Raw genomic sequence first — 20,434 nt, 5'->3', positions numbered from 1 at the left:
GACTACAGAGAAACAACATGCTAGAAGGAGACTGCAAGAAACTACAAAGATTCCGTGTAGTTGCAATAGGGCTTTGAAGAGGCTACAAAAAGACTAGAATTGACTACAAAGAAGTACAATAGACCACTGCTAATAGACTACAGTAGATAACAAGGACTACAAGGAACTGAAAGAGAAGTACAAGAAGCTTCGGGAATAAGAGCTACAAAGAGTACAAGGGGTTGCAAAGGGACTGGAGGAGGTGAAGATGCCACACAGCGAAGAACGAGGGGACTTTGAAGAGTACTAGATGCTACAAAGAACCTGCAATAAGCCTAGAAGACGCTGTAAAAAAGGAAAGGTTACAAAAAGTGACAAGATGGCAAAGGTTACACAGAGAAGTACGAGAAGGCGTACAAAAGGTTACAAGAAGGCCCTAAGATGCTACAGAGGAAGTACAAGAGGGCAAGAGGTTACAGAAAGAAGTACAGAAGAGCTACAAAAAATGACAAGGGGCAAAGGTTACATAGTGAATTACAAGAAGACTTAGAAAATACTACAAGGGGCCCCTAAGATGCTAAAAAAGGAGTACAGGAGGGCGGGGCTGGTGGGAGTGGCAAGATGGCGCCTCCTGGGCAGCATCACGACTTTTTACATCTTTATGGGCCATAACGACCGGGCCGCGCATTCTGCAGTTTTAAATTATGGAGACGCACGTGTGTCATAAACCTGCACCACCACCACCACCACCACCGTCCCTGCCCCGCCCCGACCCACCCCTGCCTCACCCCTCCCTGACCTGCCCTTATTCCACACCCTACACCAGGTCCCGAATGGCTTATACCAGATGCCGTACCACATCACATCACACTGCACATCGCCACCCTGCCTCACCCCACCCTGACCTGCCCTTATTCCACACCTTACTCCAGGTCCCGAATGGCTTATACCAGATGCCTTACCACACCACTCTTCCCTGTTGCCTGCCTCTCTCCACAGTACACTACACCTCCACCAACACCATTGCCACTACTATCCCTGCCCTGTACTGCCTTACCACACCCCGACCTGCTCTCATTCCACACCCCACACCAGTTCCCGAATGGGTTATACCAGGTACCACATTGTTCCCTTCTGTCCCATTCCGCATTGTAGCTTCACACATCCACCACCCTGACCTGCCGTTATTCCATACCATACACCAGTTCTCTCTCTCCGGCTCATACCAGATGCCGTACCCACAACACTGGCTCGTTTTGCTCCACATCACATCACCTCACTGACCCTCCCCACCCCAGCCCTGCACCCTCTCCCTACCCTGCCTCACCCTTTTCTAGCATCCCCGTATTCCACACCCTACACCATTTCCCTCTCCAGGCTTACACCACCCACCCCACCCCACCCCACCCCGCCCCGCCCCGCCCCGCCCCGCCCCACCACCTTGCCTTGACCTGCCTTTCCCTTTCCCTTATATTTGACCCCACCCACACACCCTGCCTCACTTTCTTCAGTTTTAATGTATTTCTTCCCGTATATCAAACCCTTATAGGTTCAAGATTTTACCCCACCGTTCGCCATAAGAGCAGGATGTATGAGGATAAAAGAAACAGCAGGAGTGGAGGGCGGAACACTTCACTCCACTCTTTCCCACGGCACTCCACCCTGTTCAGCGTGGTAGTATATGGTGGAGTTATCATGAAAGAGGTGGAATAAAGAAGCACAGTGATCAGAGACTAAAGGAGTGTGTTCCCAGCCTTGTCTTGCCCCCCCAACCCATCTTGCTTAGCCCCTTAGTCGTGGTAATTGCTGGCTTATTTTATTTGTTTATTTATTATTATTATTATTATTATTATTTTTACTGTCATCCAACTCAGCTCAGAAGGGGCTCCTCGTACAAGGTGTGTTAGTTAACCTATTGAGTACAGTGATTTCCCCCCCCCCTCTTTCTCTCTCTAATTGCTGCCACCAGACGATGTTATTCAGCTTAGGACAGGCTTTCGTGGTAAAAGGATAAGTTAAATATTGTGTAGTGCAAGTATGGCGGCAGATAGGGTGGTTAGGAGAGAAGTAAAAAAGAAACGTGTGTGTGTGTGTGTGTGTGTGTGTGTGTGTGTGTGTGTTTTAGGTATTGTCGGAATTCTTTGTTACCTAAGGCCTGTGATTGTGGTAATTGTTGTGTGTGTGTGTGTGTGTGTGTGTGTGTGTGTGTGTGTGTGTGTGTGTGTGTGTGTGTGTGTGTGTTTTAAGTATTGTCGGAATTCTTTGTTACCTAAGGCCTGTGATTGTGGTAATTGTTGTTGTGTGTGTGTGTGTGTGTGTGTGTGTGTGTGTGTGTGTGTGTGTGTGTGTGTGTGCTTTAGATGTCGAGGTTCCTTGTCTGATATAAAGCTTGTGATTGTGGTAATTGTAGTGGAGATTTTAATTTATGTAGTGTGTGTGTGTGTGTTTGTGACCGAAGCTTCTTTTGTAATGCAAGTGGTGTGATTGTAGTAATTGTGGTAAATGCGGTGTTTGTGGTACCAGCGTTTATCGTATTTATTGAACTGTTTGGTGGAGGGGGAGATAACACTTTGATAAGAGGAGGCGGTGATTGAATTAACCTTATGGATGAGAATGTGCTTAGTAGTGGTGTCATGAAGGAAGGAATATGAACTGTGGTGATAACATGGAACTTACGTCAAGGTGAGCAGAATGTAAGTACATGAAAGAGAAAGAACACTGTGATTAAGTGAAGTGGCTGAAGCTGTACCAAGGTGAACAGAGGTGAAATAAATTGTAACAGTAATATGGACGAGTGACCAAGAGAAACGGTGTATGGCAGTGAAATTAATAAAGATGGAACGCTGTTATGAAGTGATGATGAAAGGAAGGCGGTGAAATGAATGAACGATGGAGTGAATAGGTGAACAGCAGGGCAATGAAGTGATGGAAGGAGGAAGGGATGGATGCTGTGATGTAATGGAGTAGTAACGAAAGGAAGACAGTGTAATGGAGGAACGATGTAGTGAAAAGGAGGGGAACAGTGAAATGAAGGAAAGGTGGAGTGAAAAGGTGAACAGCAGTGAAATGAAGTGCTGTGGATGGAGGAAGGAATGCCATAATGATCCAAAGTGTGATTAACTTGATAACGCCTCGTATTTTGCGCCATTCTGCTCATGCCACATCACTCCCAGGTCCTCATTCTCGGCCATGCATATTTCCGCCTCTCATAATCTTCATTCTTCGTTCCTCTTCTCTTTTCTCCAGTCCTTCTTTCTCGTTTCGTCTTTTTACCCCACCTTCGTCATCCATTCTCTGCGATTTCCTTTTCTCTGTAGCCTGTCTTCAGTCTTCTTTCCTCTTTTGTTTCACCAGTCCTTCTTCCTGATTTCTTCTGTCTTCTTTCCCTTTCATCCTGTCTTTACAATTTCCTTTTCTTTCTAGCCTTTCTTGCTTCTTCTTGATCTATACTATCTGTCCTTCTTCCTGGTTTCTTGTCTTTCTTTTTTTCCTTTTCCATTTTCTTCATCCTCTGTTTTTAATTCCCTTTTTTCTCTGTCCTCCCCCATTCTCTCCATCCTTACATCTTTCCACCCAACCCCTTCAGTACGACGACCTTTTTTTTCTGGCAGACTACGGGCGATTTTATGGACATAGAAACGTAAGATTAAAGGAGGAGTCTAGTTGGCCGGTGGATTCATATATTATTGGGATAAGACAAGGATAGCAAGGAAGGAGGCCCAAGAAGACCCTCTTTAATAGAAGAAACTAAAAACTGTCCTAAATGTTTATAACAAGAAGGAGATATAGGGAAAAACTGGGAAAAAGAGAAAGAGGGAAAGAAGCAAGTAAAGAGAAAATGAAAAGCAAAGAATGTAACGATGCAAGACGCAGAAGAGATAAATGAAGAAATCCGGGAAAGAATAAAAAGGGGGAAAGGAAACAGTCATATGCCCTCACAATCTAAGAAAGAGGAATGATAATCTGATTTTATTTCTAGGCCCCTGAGGTAGGTATGAGGGAAGGAGAGAGAGAATGGGGAGGGAACAGAAGGGGAGAGAAGGAGGAGGAGACGGAGACAGAGAGAGAGAGAGAGAGAGAGAGGAGAAAAATAATGGTTAGTACAAGAGGATGATGATGGGGAAGGGGGAGGGTACTAGAGGGAGAAGGGGAGGAGGCAGGAGGGGAGAAAGGGGGAGGGGGAGGGGAGCAAAGGGGGTAATTTTCCTCAACGAAGTCTATAACAGCTGGCCTAGCAATTAGAGTGTGGAGGTAGCGTGATAATGAGCGCCGTAATTGGGCTGTTAGTGACCTGAGCCGCTCAAATACTCGGGCAATCTCGCTGTCGGCCTGGCGGGGAATGGGTGGTTAGGGCTGGAGTGGATAGGCGCGGGGATAGGCGCTGGCGGAATCTGAGAGTGTAGTGGAATGGGAGGTGGATAGGTAAGGTAGAAGAATGGTGGAATTGGAGGATTGAAAGGAAAAATATTGAAGAGGAAGTGGACGAATGGGAATTGGATAGGTGGAGTAGGCAGTGGATAGGTGGAGATAAAAGTAGTGGAATCTGGGAGTGAATGAGTGAATGGGATAGTATATGACATGTAAGTGGGGGGGTGGAGTGAAATAGAGAGTGGATAAATGCAGGAATAGGTAATGGAAGCTGGAGCTAAAGTGGTGTGAGAAGTGGATAGATGGATGAGTAGGTTGTGAAGTTTGTGGGATGGGTGGAGAGGAGGTGGATCTTTCAAGGTTGATAGGCGTGAATGTTTGGGAAATGGATAGGTGGAAGAATATAGGGTGGATTTGGGGGTCCAGTAAATAGGAAGTGGAGTTTGAGGGTGGAGCTGGATACAGGATAGGTGGAGAGATAAGTAACGACAATTGAGGATGAGTGGAGAGGAAGTGGATGTTTGAAAATTGAGTGAAATGGGAAGGGGATGGAAGGAATAGCTAGTGGAATCATGGAGTTTTGTGGATAGGCAGTGGGCGTGTGAGAAGCCGAGAGCGAAGTCAGAAAGTTAATGTTACAGGTGGAGTGTTGGTTGAGAACGGAGAAGCGAGCGACGAGAAATGTAATCCCCTGACATTTAGGATTTGCCTCGTCTGAACTAGTAAGTCTTCATGTGTATGCATGATAAAGATACCTTAGTGTGTCCAAAACAATAGAAGATTTAATGGAGATAGTTTTTTTTTTTTCTTTTTTTTCTTTTTTTGCCACTTTCATTGCTAGATTATGATTAAGATACCGTACTGAGTTGAATATGTCTTGTCATGGAGTCAGTGAAAGGCCTAAGTTTGTTCACAGTAGCAAAAGGATTAAAAATGGATAGACAGGTAGATAGATAGATATATAGATAGGAAGGTGGAGAGAGAGAGAGAGAGAGAGAGAGTAGTATGGCTGAAAAAGAGGGAGAAGTAGGAAAGGGAGAGTTTGTGAGAGTATGTGAAGAAGGAAATCAAGATGACTTCATAGGTGAAATACTGAACAGGGAAAAGGAAAGTACAGAAAGAAAAAACAGGAGGGTGAAGTACGGCTGAAATGGAGGAAGGAGAGTAGAAAAGGGAGAGTTTTGTGGGAATGAGTGGCGAGGGGGAGACAGAGGTAGTGGTCCCCAGGGGCTAGTGATAGGGGGGGCGCCGCACCCCCTTACATTCACGGTTTAATTTGCCAAGAACAGGGGAGAAAAAACACGGCGAGATGCATAACACTCCTGCTGGCTCCCTGGTGGTGGTGGACGGAGGCGGGGGCGGAGGAGAGAGAGAGAGGGAGGGGAAGAAATAGAGAGGAAGGAGAGACAGACCATCAGACGCAGGAGTTAACTTTCACCTAAAAGTGGTGGATCTTATGTATCTTGAAATTATCGTGTTAGAACTACATTTGTCTAAAATACTGGAATACTGAGGGAGAGGAATCGGTAAAGTTGAAGAGAGAGAGTGAGAGAGAGAGAGAGAAAGAGAAAGAGAGAGAGAGAACAGGTAATAAAAGAACAGATGCAAAGAACCCCAGATGGCATTATGGAGTGCAAGAATCACACCAACTCCCACCAGCTTAAGACTCGTGCTCCTTCCCCCCCCCCTCCCCGACAGTCATGTTTATGTTCTGCTCTATCTCCCCCCCCCTCCAACAAGTCAGCCCCCCCTTCCTCCCCGTCTCCTCATCCCTCCTTCCCCCCCTCTCCCCCCATCTCTCCGTCCCCCCCCCCCGAAGCACCTTGTGAGGGTCGTAAATCGCCAAGCTGGGGCATCGCATCCCCAGGTCCGCCGCCCCCCCGTACCCTCCCTAAGATGTTCCCTCCTTCATCCTTCCTCCCTCCACCCCCCTCTCCATCTCCATCCCCAGCTCCCTCTCCCTTTCCCTTTCCCTCTCCATCTCCCTCTCACTCTTCCCTCCCTCTCCCCCTCTCTCAGCTGCCTACTGCTGCCACTCATATCATCCCCCCGTCCTCGTTTCTTGGTCTCCCCCCACCCCTTCTTCCCCTCTCGTATTCTTGTTCTCCCCGTTTTGATCTCCACTCCTCCTCTTCTCCCATTACATCTAAACTTCATTTTTTTTTTTCCCCACTTCCACTCTCTGCCCTAGCCAGCCAACTTCCCCTTCCCAGTATCCCGCTTCCCTATCCCAGCAGCTCCCACTTTCCCCATCTTGCCCCTTTCCCCCCATGTCGTCTTTCTCCCACTGTGCACCTTACCACCCTACTTTTCCTTCCACTATATCCCTCCTCCTCATCCCATCACCCACCCCTTTTTCACAGCCTCGCACCCCTCCCCCCTCCCCATCTGCCCCTCACCATCCCCCCCTCCTTCTTCCAGCAAGTCCCATGCCAAACCATAATTCTTCCCCATCAAGCTAAGTGTTCTTGAAAGATATAACTCTGCTGTCCCCTCCCCTCCTCTCGCCTCCCTTGCTCCATCCCTTCCTTCAACTTTCCTTCTCTTCCCCCTGTTTCCTTCGTATCTCCCTTAATTCTCTTCCCTTCCTTCCTTCCTTCCTTCCTTCCTTCTTTCCTTCCCTTCTTCCCTTCCTCCCTTGCATTGCACTTCTCCACAAATCCCTCCTTCTCTTTACTTTTTTTTTTTTTTTCATATTTTCGTGAGAGAGAGAGAGAGAGAGAGAGAGAGAGAGAGAGAGAGAGAGAACTAGGAAGGAAGGAAAGAGGAAGAGCAAAGAAGAGGCGCAAGAAAGAGGTTGAATACGTGGGAGATCCAAAACAATGAGCAAAAGAAAAAATAATAGTGAGTGTGAGAAACGAAGATGGTGGCAGAGAAAGGGGAAGAAGAAGAAGACGGTATGGGAGGAGGAGACAGAATACCGAAAGGGAGGGGGAGGGAGAGAGAGGGGAAGAGAAAGAGGGGGAGGAGAAAGGCATGAGAAAGGGAAAGAGAGAGAAAGGGAGAGAGGGGGAGGAGAAAGGGAAAGAGAAAGAGGAGGAGGAGAGAGGGAAAGAGAAAGGGGAGGGTTTTATGAAGGAAAGAGGGAGGGAAAGAGAAAGAGGGGGAGGAGAAAGGGAAGAGGACGGGGAGGGGGCCCCTGGGTGCTGTTGCTTCCTAGACTTGTTTTAATTTGGCCTGATCTAGAGGCGAGGCAGGGGAAGGAAGGAGAGATGAGGAGGGAGGAGGAAGGGGTGGAGAGAGGAGGGAAGATGAGGAGGGAGAAGGAAGAGGTGGAGAGAGGAGGGAGAAGGAAGGGGTGGAGAGAGGAGGGAGAAGGAAGGGGTGGAGAGAGGAGGGAGAAGGAAGGGGTGGAGAGAGGAGGGAGAAGGAAGGCGTGGAGAGAGAATGGGGGATGAAGAGAGGGGTTTAGGTTGGAGACGAAGGGAGGGGAGGGGAGGGAAAAGGAAGTATGGAGAGGGGAACGGAGGGGATGTCGGAAGGAAAGTCATGGTAGAGGAATGGACGAGAAAGGAGGAAGGGGGGGGAGGGAGGAGAGGAGAGAATATTTTAAAAACTGAGAAAAGAGGGTCCGTAAAAGTAAAAGGAGATAAGATGCGAGAAGATGAGGAGAGGAAAGGTGGGAAAGTGAAAGAGGTTGGAACAGCTGTAGATATTGGAGATAAATGGGTGATGTTAAAAAGAGAGATTGGAAAAAGAAAAGAAAGAAGACGTACTGTAATATTGGAGGAAACTGGAAGGTGAGGAGAGGTGGAATGCAGGTAGGTGAGGAGAAGAGAGAAGACGAAGAGTTAAAAAGAATGGGGAGAGGAGAGGAGAGGAGACAAACGATAATGGAGATGGATTAAGAAGCTGAATAGAGATTACATGCGAAGAGAGGAAGAGGATGGAAAAGTTGAGGAAGGAAGAAAAATCCGAATGTGATGGGAGGTTGGACGGGAGGGGATGAGAGGCCATATCGTGGAGGGAGGGAGGGAGGTAAATGAGGGAGGAAAGGAGGTAAATGGAGGAGGGAATGATGGTTAAAAGAGGAGGCATAGAGGAGAAGGGCTGTAGTGGGTGAGTATAGAGCGAGGAAAAGAAGGGCATTGCTGTATAAGAAAATGAGTAACTGACTGAGAATGTGGAGAGGAAGAATATGAACTTTAGTGGAGGAATATAACCACAGGCGAGAAGAAAATACGAAGATGACGGATGGTAAATGAGAATGAGTAAAATATGAGAACGAGGAGAAAAAACGAAAATGAAGGAAGGTAAATGAGAATGAGTGAAGAATTGTAAGTATGAGGAGAAGAAAAACCGAAGATGAAGGAAGGTAAATGAGACTGAGTGAAGAAAAGTGAGAACGAGGAGAGGAAAACCGAAGATGAAGGAAGGTCAGTGAGTGAAGAAATATGAAAATGAAGAGGAACCATGAGGGGGTTTGAGAGTACATGAGGAAAGAGAAGAGGAGCTGTGAAATTAACCCCTTCAGTGCAATGACTTTCTTAAATTGCGTTCATGGTACCCCTAGATTATTAAATTCTGTTCAGGAGAGACCCATCGTAGTAAAGAGATCATAAGAGAGGTTGTGAGAAGGACGGGGGCTATGAGAGTAAGAGAAGATGCTGTTAGAGGGAAGCCGAGGAATTTAAGATGTGAAATATATGAACATGGATCTCTAACCCTTTCATTATAAGAGTTCACTTGAGAGGAAGAGGAGGTTGTGAAGAGAGGATGTAGGGGAAAATGAGGAAAATGGGGAACTTACAACTGTGTGCAAAAGAGATACGAGAGTAAGAGAAAGGGAGCTGTAAGAATGAGTGTCTGAGAAAGTAAGAGAGGATGTTTTTATTAGAGTAAAATGAATTAGAGAGAGAGAGAGAGAGTAAGGGAATAAGAGATGATGTAAAATGAGTAAGAAGTGAAGTGGGAAGGAAGGGCCAGGTGAATAACAAGGGTACAGGTAATTGAAAAAGTTAGGAGAGAATGACGAGTTAATAAAAAGAGAATGGAGGGAAAGGGAGTACGAAAAGAGGGAGCGAGAGGCAAAAGAGTGAAAAGAGAAAGAGGGGCGAATTAAGATAGTAAAGAGAGATGGTGGACTAAGAAAGAGGGAGGGGAGGATAAGAGAACGAAAAGAGAAGGAGGGACGAAAAAAGAAAGTAAAAAGAGAAAGAGGGGCGAGTTAAGAAAGTAAAATGAGAAGGAAGGGCGAATTAAGAAGGGAAAAAGAGAAGGAAGGACGAATTAGGAAGTAAAAAGAGAAGGAAGGACGAATTAAAAGAGTAAAAAGAGAAGGAAGGGCGAATTAAGAAGGGAAAAAGAGAAGGAAGGACGAATTAGGAAGTAAAAAGAGAAGGAAGGGCGAATTAAGAAAGTAAAAAGAGAAGGAAGGACGAATTAAGGAAGTAAAAAGAGAAGGAAGGGCGAATTAAGAAAGTAAAAAGAGAAGGGGGCCTAAGAAAGGGGGCGTGGAGGGGGGGGTAAAGGAGGGGTTTAGGGGGATAGTAGTAAAATCTGGTCGTTGAGGCTCCCCCAGACCGCCTCTTGACCCCTGATTGGCCCAGAGGTGGTCATCTCCACCCTCGTCCTCTCTCTCGCACTCTAATTCACTCTCACTTACTCACTCATTCCTTCCTTGCCTTCACTCGCTGAATCACTCACACTCATTGCGCTCCTGTTTCATTTGTTTGTTAGTCTTGTCATTCTCACACTAATTCATTCTCACTGACACTCATTTCTTCTTTCCCCACACTCACTGATTCACTCTCACTCACCCTGTTCGTGTTCCTTTCCGTTTGTTCTTTCACCACTCTTTATTTTACGCATATCTTTACGTTTTTCGTACTTACGTTTATTCCTCCCTTGCGTTCATTTCTGACCATTGTTCATTTTTTCTTCCATAACTTCAATCTGTATGTTCTTCCTTCAGTTTACTTTTTTTTTGATAGCACTGAACATTTAAATATTTCATATATATATATATATATATATATATATATATATATATATATATATATATATATATATATATATATATATATTTTTCCCGTCTACGTCTCTCCACACCCTCTTCTCTGCTCCCATCTTCCCTCTTCTGATTTCTCTCTCCTGCGCCTGTCTTCTCCTTTGTCCTCATTTTTCCTCCTCTCCTCATCTTCCATCCTCTGCTCATCTTTCCTCTCGTAGCCCACTTCCCACATCTGCGCATCTACTCTTGCCCTCATTTTTCCTCCTTTGCTCTCCTTTGCATATCTTCCCTCTTTATCTTTCCTCTCTCCTCCGCCCCTCTTCTTGCCTCCACTCTCCGGCCAAACCCTCTTTCATCTACTGATCTTCTCTCCGCTTCAGTTTTCCTCATCTTCTCTGCCTATCTTCTCTCATCATCTTTCCTTCCTTCTCCTCTCCTCTGCCTCCACTCTCTCTCTTTCCCATTTCCTCCCCTCTTCCCGCGGCTCCTGAGGGACACGGGCATGTTTTATAAATATGGAATGAACAAATGCGCACCTCCCAACCACTTCCCCCACGTCCTTACAAAGCATTATCCCAGCCCCGTCCTGTGGTGAAGCGGGAAGTGTAGGTATACCCCTTTTACTCTAACTTGGCCTAAATAGTCGTCTTCTCATCTTCAGTGCTCATTTGTAACGATATATTAGCCCTTCAGAACGATGCTGGTCACAAAGAAGCGCTAAAGAAAGGATGTGGAGCTTTATTGTTATCTTTTTCTGCCGCTGAGTTACATGAAATTAAGCATCAATGGGACGTAAATCTGGACCAAGTTAGAGCGAAAGGAGTATAGGAAGGCTGAAGTGTTGAGCGGGCGGTAGACTGGTGCGGGGACTGGCTTGTATTCTCGTCGGTTAAGAAAGCTCCCTAACACCTCTTCAGTACCGATTTATTTTTTTGATACGGCTGGCTAATGGATGGAAAGGGCTTGTGTTTTCGCGGGACGTTATCATATAGCGAGGAAAGAAAATGGATGCTTTTGGGTGGGAATCTTTGAAGTGGCTAAAACGAAATGAGACGAGGAAATTCGGGGTTGGGCAGGATTGTTTTAGGCTGGATGGGCAAGTGAGGTTTGGCATGAGTAACTGAAGCAAAGTTCAGGGAAGGCTGGTGTAATTCAGGGATTGTTTGAGGTTAGACTTGTAGTTCAAGGTGGACCAGATTTATCCAGGGTGGCACTGAGTTGTGTGGCGGGACTGGGTATTTCGTGGAATGACGGAGAAGTCTGGTTGGGTGGAGCAGGCTAAGGCGGGACGGTATAGTTCGGGTTTACACGGGGTGGGTATGGCGGGTTGGTGTGGGTCAGGGCAGTAAACAGTGGGGTAGAAGAGTTCGGTGTTAGGTGGAGCGGGGCATGGCAGTGCGAGTCGGGGGCAGTAAGAAGGGGTGGAACAGTGTCTGGCAGGGTGGGGCGGAGTATGGTGGGGTTGTCAGGGTCGGTACAGTGGAGCTCTAGGCTATATGGGGCAGGGTACGTCGGGGTAGAGTGGGGTGGGGTACGGCGGAGTGAGTTGGTGCGGGGTACGGCGGGGTGGGTTGGTGCGGGTATGACGGGGTGGTGTGGGTCGGGGTAGTAATGTTTATGAAGGCAGGAGCAGCGGGGCTCGACGGACGAGGCCCCTGGGACCCAGCGACACTGACTTATACACCACGCCCGTATCACCGACCCGCAGGTGTGTTCACAGGCGCAGGTGTGGGGACGGGTGTAGGTTTTTTTTTTTTTTTTTTACTTGCTTGACTCTGGACATAGGCTTCTCAGCCTGCTCCAAAGGCCCAGTAGTCCTCCTACATATCGTACACCTCTACATGTCACCACTTCGGCGTTAACACCCACCGTCCATATTGAATACATGGTAGGGCTGTCTCATACAGGACCGGTGTATTGGTATTAGCGGGGGTATTTTTACGACATGTCGGCGGGTCTTCTGGTAGATCGGTAAAGTCTGCCGTAATGAAATTCAAATCCTTAAACTGTTCCCTGCCCCAGCGGGGATTTGAACCTGCGTTCGGTAGGACCGCAAGCCACCTCTCTACCGATTGAGCCACCGCAGAGGGGGTATAGATGCTGACAGAAGAGGTGTATGTTGTGTTGATGTCGTTAATTCATGAGGACAAAGGTGTGTGTGTGTGTGTGTGTGTGTGTGTGTGTGTGTGTGTGTGTGTGTGTGTGTGTGTGTGTGTGTGGTAAGAGAAGTATAACAGGTGTTGTAGTAGGAGTGTAGGTGGTATGGGTGATGAAGTGTCAGGTCAAGGATGGGGATGGTAAAGGTGGTGCGACAGTTGTGAGGTGTTGAGTGTGGAGGGTTGGTGGTGAAGAAGGGGAGTGTTTAGGCAGTGGGAGAGATGGATAGAAGGGTGTAGGTGGTGCGAGTGTCGTTATAGCTGTGAGGGTTTGAAGGTGGTGGCGTGAAGAGGTGGATCTGAGTTAACAGCAGGTTTCTTGGTGAAGTGGAGACCGAGTGCCAGAGCGGAAATGTAGCGTTAACAGGTATCTGAGTAGTGAGCATTTGGGTTGAATATAAGTGGACCCAACAGGTATGTCAAGTAACAGGTGTAAATTGTGAGTGATAGGTAGATTAGTGTGTAGTCTATGGTTGTAGCAAAAAAAGGCAGTTAGCAGAAGCCGGAGATAACTTAGACTGAGTAATTAGGGGAAGCAAATGCACTCAATATGGCGAACGAAAAAGTCCATTAGATACCGTTTATCTTACTTCCTTCCAAACAATCCTCTCCATTCTTTTCCTCGTCCATCTGCCCTCCCCCTTCCCTTTACTCCTCTTTCATCTTCTTCCCTTTTCCTCCCTCCCTCTCTTTCCTAGCTCTCTTCCTCTTCCATCGCAACATCCTTTCCCCCAACCTCCTGCTCCTCTTATCTTTCTCCCTGTTCCCCCCTCCCCAGCTCCTTTCTCTTCCTCGTCCATCCTCCCCTCCCTTCCTCTTCCATCCACCTCCGCTCCTCCTCTCTCTTTTTCCTTCCCCTCCCCCTCCACCCCTCCCTTCTCTTCCTCCTCTCCATCCACCTCCCTTCCTCTGCTACCCGCGCCCTGCAGCTAACCACTCGCCTAACTAAGTGTATGAATAACCAGGTGAACAAGTACCCCATCCGGCCCCGTCCAGCTCCGTCCGGCCACAGAGTCAGGCGTTGGGCAGGCTCACTTACGCCCAACTTTCGTCATTTACGGAAAAAAGACCACGTGATAAGGATTCAACTCGCTCTGGAAACTTTTGGACCGGACGGCTGTAAGGACCGCTGCCTTTATCCATCCCCCTCCCCCCCACACAGCCCCCTAACCCTCCCTCCCTCCCTCCTCTTCCTCTAACTTAACCCCCTAACTCTCCCTCCCTCCTTTTCCCCTCTCATTCATAGTGTTGCTTTCTGTTTTTCTTTTTTTTTTTTTATTCCTCACCGTTCAGACTCCCCTGTTCCCCTTTCTCTTACCCCCTCCTTCATATTCTCCTCTTTCCCTCCTCTCTCCCCTCCCTTTGCCTTATTCTACTCGTGTTTCTTCTCCTCCATTCTCTTCCTCCTCCGTCTATCCTTCCCTTCCTCTCTACTCCTCTGTCATTTTTCTCCCTTTCCCTCCTCTCCACTTCTCTTTGTGTTCTACTTTTCTTATTTTTCATCCAGTTTTCTCTCTCTCTCTCTCTCTCTCTCTCTCTCTCTCTCTCTCTCTCTCTCACACACACACACACACACACACACACACACACACACACACACACACACACACACACACACACACACACACACACACACACACACACACACACACACACACACACACACACACACACACACACACACACACACACACACACACACACACACACCTCATCTGATATAGGCATAAAGCGACGCCAGAGGAAGGGAAGTTTGCTCTGAATGATGTGAGGAAGGAGAGGTGAAGATGGGGATGAGGAGGGGAAGAGGCTAGGTGATGCCGGAAGGAAGTTGGAAATACGAGGAGAAGGAAAAATGGTGATGACGGAAGCAAATATGTTGAAGATAAATGTATTGATGGAAAGAAAATGAAGGAAAGAACAGATCTAGAGAAAAGAATAAAGTGGGGAGATGGAAAATGAAGGAGGGAAGAGAACTAGAAAAAAGGGAGAAGGAAGCGTGATGGAACGGGAAAGATTTGGGGAAGGAAGGGAAGGAAAGAAAAGGAGAGAAAAAAATGAAAGAGTGGAGAAAGGAAAGGAGGGAAAGGAAGATGAAGAAAAGAAAGAGTTAAGTCATACAATAGAGGATTGTGAAATCAGTGGTGCTTGAGACTTTTCCTAATATTTCTTCTTCTTACAGATTACCGGTTGTGAAGTCCAGGGGTGGCAAGACACGAGTAAGTACGATATTTCTCTCATTTTCGATGACTCATAGACGTTTGTGTGTGTGTGTGTGTGTGTGTGTGTGTGTGTGTGTGTGTGTGTGTGTGTGTTTATGTGTGTGTGTGTGTGTGTGTGTGTGTGTGTGTGTGTGTGTGTGTGTGTGTGTGTGTGTGTGTGTGTGTGTTTATGTGTGTGTGTGTGTGTGTGTGTGTAGGTATGTAGGTGGGTGTAGGTGTTGTGATTATATTTTATGTCTGACTCCGGGCATTACCTTGACAATCGGTACACTTAAGCCCAGCAGTTCTTACATGTGCCATACACCGCATATCGTCACTTCTTTGCTAAACCCACCGTCCGTATGGAATAAATGCTAGATCTGTGTTATTCAAGACTTACATAATGATATTAGCGAGGATAGAGAAGTGTGTGTGGATGAGAATGGGTGTAAGTGAATGTAAGTTGCATATGAGTGAGTGTGTGAATGAATAAGAGCGAGTTTATGCATAAATATCTGTGTATCATTGTAGATTTCAGTGGAGGGTATTAGTCTTATGCACAGCGCTTTAAGGGAAGCGATACATTATGATAGGAACCACTTTAGAATCAGAAACGTATGGATACCCAGGGAGCCAGGTAAACATCACTTAAAAGGGGAAAGGGGAGTGTTAGCCATAAAGGAAGAGATGAAGACTGTGAGAGAAGTAGTGGGAGGGAATTAAGGTTACTCGGTACCTGAGAGGGGTGGCTACAAGGGACTATCGTGAGAGATGAGGATGGGTGGATGGAGAAGGAGGTGAGGAGATAAAGAGGGACCTTGAAGAGAGGTAAGAAGATCGGTGATGGGGAGAGGTTAGGATGTGTGTGGGGAGGGGGGAGAAAAGAGAAAGTGAGGGATGAGGGAGAGGTAGCATGATGGGTGAGGAAAGGAAGAAGGAAGAGAAGTGGTGAGAGGTGAAGGTTGTGTTCGGGGCAGGGATAAGATGATTGGTGAGGAAAAGGAGAGGAGAAAAAGATTATGGTAATGATGATGAAAGGAAAAGATGTGAGGAGAGGGAGGGAGGGGTGTGAGTTGGGGAAACGTTGTGGGAGAGGGAGAGGGGGGGAGGGGGTCGTGAGAGAAAAGAGGGAAGAGAGAGAAGTGGGACTTGAAGAAGGGATAGAGAGGTAGGACTGGGATAGAAAGTAAAAGGGAGAGAGAGAGAGAGAGGAGGTAAAAAGGGGGGGAAGAGGGAGGTAAGAGGTAGGTGTACGGGTCCACCATAAAGAATAGCCATAAAGCCTCCTCCTTCCTCGCTACCAGCCTCCTCTTCAATCTTTAAACGCTGCTCTTGCCTCTTCCTCTTATCCCCCCACGCCCGCCACAAACACATACATACATACACTTTCATACATACTTACATATACATTCATACATACATACCAATATACACTTATTCATTCATTCATTCTTTAACTTTGCATATTTTATCAGTGTCTGTATGCGTCATTTTATCCGCTTACTTGACTGTTTATATATATTTCTGTGTATCTCTGTATCTCGAAATTTACTTGTTTTACCTCTTATACCTCCCTCACTACGTCTCTCTCTCTCTCTCTCTCTCTCTCTCTCTCTCACTCTCTCTCTCTCTCTCACCCACCCCATACCCCATTACGTCTCCCATTTCATCTGCACCTTCCCGTTTAACCATCCCAGCCCCTCATTTCAACCCATAACCACGATTTGCCCTTCTCCCCCTTCCTCTTCTCTACCTTCTTTCGTCCTTCTTTTCTTCCTCTTTTCTTCACGTCTTGCTTTCCCTTTCGTTGTTTGTTTTCTTACCTACCTTGTTTATTAGAGTGTGTGCGTTTCTTCAGTTCCTTTTTCTTCTTTTCTCCTTTATTTTCTGTTCTTTTTCTTCCTCCTTTGTTTCGTCGTCTGCTTCAGTATGTACCCCTGTTTTTAAGATTGTGATTTCTTCCTCAGTTTTACTCAGTTTACTCTCAGTCTTCCTCTTCTATTCCTCCAGCTTCTCTCTTTCCCTCGTGCGTCTTTTTTTTTTTTAGCCCCTTTTTATTTTATCATTTTTTTGTATTATCCATTCATTTTTTTAATACAGTTGTGACTCTTCCTCATCTTTTTTCATAACACTGTTCATAATTTATACTTTCTCTTGTTCAGGTGTTTTTATTTTTATTTTTCTCACTTTCTTCTTTTTTTCCCGTTTCCATGTCTTCTTCTTTGTCTCATCTGTGTGTAAGTTCTTTAATTTTCCATGACTGTTACTGCGTTGTTCATTATAACTCTTCATTCAGCATTGTGTTCTCGTGTTCTGATTCTTTTCCCCCTTTTTCTTACTCTTCTTGGCCCATTCTTTCCCTCTTTCCTTTCTCTAATGCTTCCCACCTTCTCTAGTTTGCCTTTCTTCCACCGTCTCTCCTTCTTCCTCCCTCTTTGCCTTTTCCCTCTCTGTCTCTTACTTTTCTTCTTCCTGTACTGCCTTCCCTCCCTCCCGCTTTCTCTGTCTGTCTGTCTGTCTGGCTGGCTCTCTCTCTCTCTCTCTCTCTCTCTCTCTCTCTCTCTCATGCACCTCCCCTCGCATAATCTTCCACTCCTCATTTAACATCCCCCTGTCCCTCTCCTCCCTTCCTCCCTCCCGCTCTCCTTTCCGTCCCTTCCCCTTCTCCCCTCTCATCGTGTCCCCCTTCTCATCAAACATCTCTCTTACCTCCCCATTTTTTCCTATTTCCTTAGATCCATAATTTTCCACTCCCCTTCTCCTTCATACCTGTCTTGTTTACCACGCTTATCTCTTCCCCAATTAATCCTCTCTTCTTCTTTTTCTCTTCCTTTTCCTATAATTAATTCTTTAGTCCTCCTTATCTTCTTCTGTACTGCTCACAACCAGAGTCTTGGATATTCCACGGAATTGACCACAACTTCTACCCCATCCTGTCCTCTCCTTCAGCCCTCCCCTATCCCCCGCGCTCTCCCGCTCCGTGCCACCGCCTCATTCTCTTCTCTTTATTTTTTCTTCCCTCTCTTCTCTCCTCTCCCCTGTCTCCTCCCCTTACCCAGCTACCCACAACTACCCCCCCCTCCCCACTTCATCGTCTTCTCTTCTTCCTCCCTCTTCACTTCTCTGTACCTCCAGTTTTCTTCGTTTTTTCTTTTTTTCCTTCTGTCACCCCCCATACCAAGCTACCCAGCAGCACCCCCTCTGTCCTCTCCTCCACCACCATTTCCCCCCTCCACACACTCTCCCGCCCCGTGCCTCCGCCCCCTTCCAGCGTGTCCCCAGGGCATTATAAAGAATCTGGTGTACCTGGGCGGCTGAATAATGTATAGCAGACGGACGAGGCGGGTTTTTAGTCGGGCGCCGCGGAGTGTAATCTTAACTGCACCCGCGAGACCCCGCCCTTCCGCCGCTTCACGCCCAACCCCGCCCCGCCCCGCCTGCCGACCTCCCTGCTCCTGCCTCTTCGCTGGAACACCACCCTGCCTCTTTGCCTGCCTACCTACCTAACCTGACTAACAGTGCTTGCTTCATTACATCATTCCCGCTTTACCACACGCTTTGGCCTCCTCCACACCGCCATCCCAGTCTCTCCACTCCATCGCTCCTGTACCTCAACTCCGTCACGCCTGCTTCGTCTCGCAATAATAGTACACGTTCAATGATCCGACCTATATCGCCATACAAATATTGGTGTCTCACTGATTGCCTCACTATACCCCTGTCTCTTAGCTTGCCTGCCTGTCCTGCCCACTTCACTACTCATACTTCGCGTTCCTATTTAACACCAGTCTGCCTATTCCTGCCGTACTGCCTGCTGTGCTGCCTAGCCAAACTAATATTGCTGCCTCACTTCTTGCCTCAGTACACATAATTCCTGCCTTCCTCGCTGTTCCTGCTTCGCAGCTTCTGTAACTCTGCCTGCCTCGCCTCCTTGTAACACCACCCTGCCTCCTATCCTGCCTTACCACCTACTTCCCCTTCCCATAACACCACACCTGTCAGTTTTCCTATCTCAGTTTTCTTGTCTTGCTACTCTGCTTCGTCTACCTCCCCGTTTCACTTTCCTGTATCTCACCAGACTGACACTGCTGCCTCATTGCCCTTTACACTACATTAATCCTGCCCATCCTGCCTTATCAGCCTTGCCTTCCCATAGCACCACGCTGGTTCTCTTCCCGTCTTGTTTCGCCTGCCATGCTGTAATACCACCTTGTCTTTCTGCCTGCCTACCTCCTCACACTACCATTGCTCCTTCATTGCCGACAGTACTACATTACTCTTGCCTGCCTCTCAAGCCCTGCCTCGTCAGTCCCACCATCCTTGCCTTTCTGCCTACTTCGCTTTGCTATAACACCACACGGATCTTCCTGCCTACCACTCCATTCTGCCTTCCCGTCTGGTCAGACTAACATTAACTGCTCCAATTCTTTTTCACTATAATACTACTGCACCAAAGCTCTGCCTCACTCTCGGCTCGCAACACAACCACCCCTGCCTCACCACTACCACCACCACCACCACCAACAACAACAACAACAAAAACTAAACCAGCCTGCCCTACTGCACCCTCCCGCCATCTCTCTCTCTCTCTCTCTCTCTCTCTCTCTCTCTCTCTTTCTCTCTCTCTCTCTCTCTCAGGTATATAGATAGATAAATACGTATCATCGTCCTCCCATATCCTTCAGTACCACAACCGTCATCTATCTGCTACTTATACCTACAGCTACCACAACTACCAAAACCACCACAGCTACGGTAACACAACTACCACGTACGTTACTATCAAAGCTACTACATCCATCACCACCACAGTTACCAGAACCACCACAGCTAACAGTTACCACATTCTGTACATTACCACCACATTTACCACATCCATCACATCCACAATTACCAGAACCTGCACAATAACACAGCTACCAGATCCATCACTACCACAACTACCACATCCACCACAACAGGCGCGTGGAGAATGTGGGTGACAAAACTGGTGGTGGTGATGTCTGCGTGGCACTCCGTCATGCTGTCTGTCAGGCACTGTCACCGGGCACTGACGGCAGGGGAGAGAGAGAGAGAGAGAGAGAGAGAGAGAGAGAGAGAGAGAGAGAGAGAGAGAGAGAGAGATTAGGGGAAATGGGGTGGAGGAAAAGATGAAAGGGGAGGTGCGAGGGAGGGTAGTATAGGGCAGTGTGGATTATGGTAGTATGAGAGAGAGAGAGAGAGAGAGAGAGAGAGAGAGAGAGAGAGAGAGAGAGAGAGAGAGAGAGAGAGAAGAAAAGTCCTGAAGAGAATAAGTAGTAAGGAAGACCAGTACTTGAGTCACGTGAAGTAAGAATAAAATAGAAGTAAGAGATAATGATAACACAGCAAAGGACAGTTATAACGAAGGACAGTTATAAGGAAGAGATGTTATAGCGAAGAACACCAACCGAGTATAGAACTAGAAGAATTAAAGGGAGGAATTAGGGTCGTTGTTAAAGTGAGGTCCTTTGAGAGTGAGTGAGTGAGTGAGAGTTAGAGTAAATGAGAGTGAGTGAGAGAGTGAGGACTAGGTGGAGTAAGAGTGTAGGTGAGTGTCAGTGAGAGTGAATGACGAGTAGAGTGAGAGTGAGGCACAGTGAGAGAGGGTAGATGAGAATGACAGTGACAGAGATTAAGAATGAGCTCGAGTGAGAGTGAAGGCGACAGGAGGACAGAGTGAAGCACATTGAGAATTTGAGTGAGTTAGAGTGAGAGCAAGAGACGGGCAGGTAATGGCAGTGTCCCTATCCTACATC

General features: G+C 47.1%; 1 protein-coding gene across 1 annotated transcript in view; it reads right to left on the bottom strand.

The window, feature by feature from the left end:
* LOC145393751 (uncharacterized) overlaps nucleotides 1-20,434 on the bottom strand; it is a 247,243-nt gene that overhangs the window by 143,242 nt on the left and 83,567 nt on the right. The window contains exon 4 of the mRNA XM_080267795.1: nucleotides 19,139-19,152. Within this exon, the coding sequence (XP_080123921.1) occupies nucleotides 19,139-19,152 (14 nt within the window). The remainder of the gene's footprint in view (nucleotides 1-19,138; nucleotides 19,153-20,434) is intronic.

The sequence above is a fragment of the Coenobita brevimanus genome, chromosome 25, assembly GCF_032717465.1.
Source record: "Coenobita brevimanus isolate Jiangsu-jjx chromosome 25, ASM3271746v2, whole genome shotgun sequence".
NCBI classification, from domain to species: Eukaryota; Metazoa; Arthropoda; class Malacostraca; order Decapoda; family Coenobitidae; genus Coenobita; species Coenobita brevimanus.
This window is presented reverse-complemented; position numbering and strand designations above follow the sequence as displayed.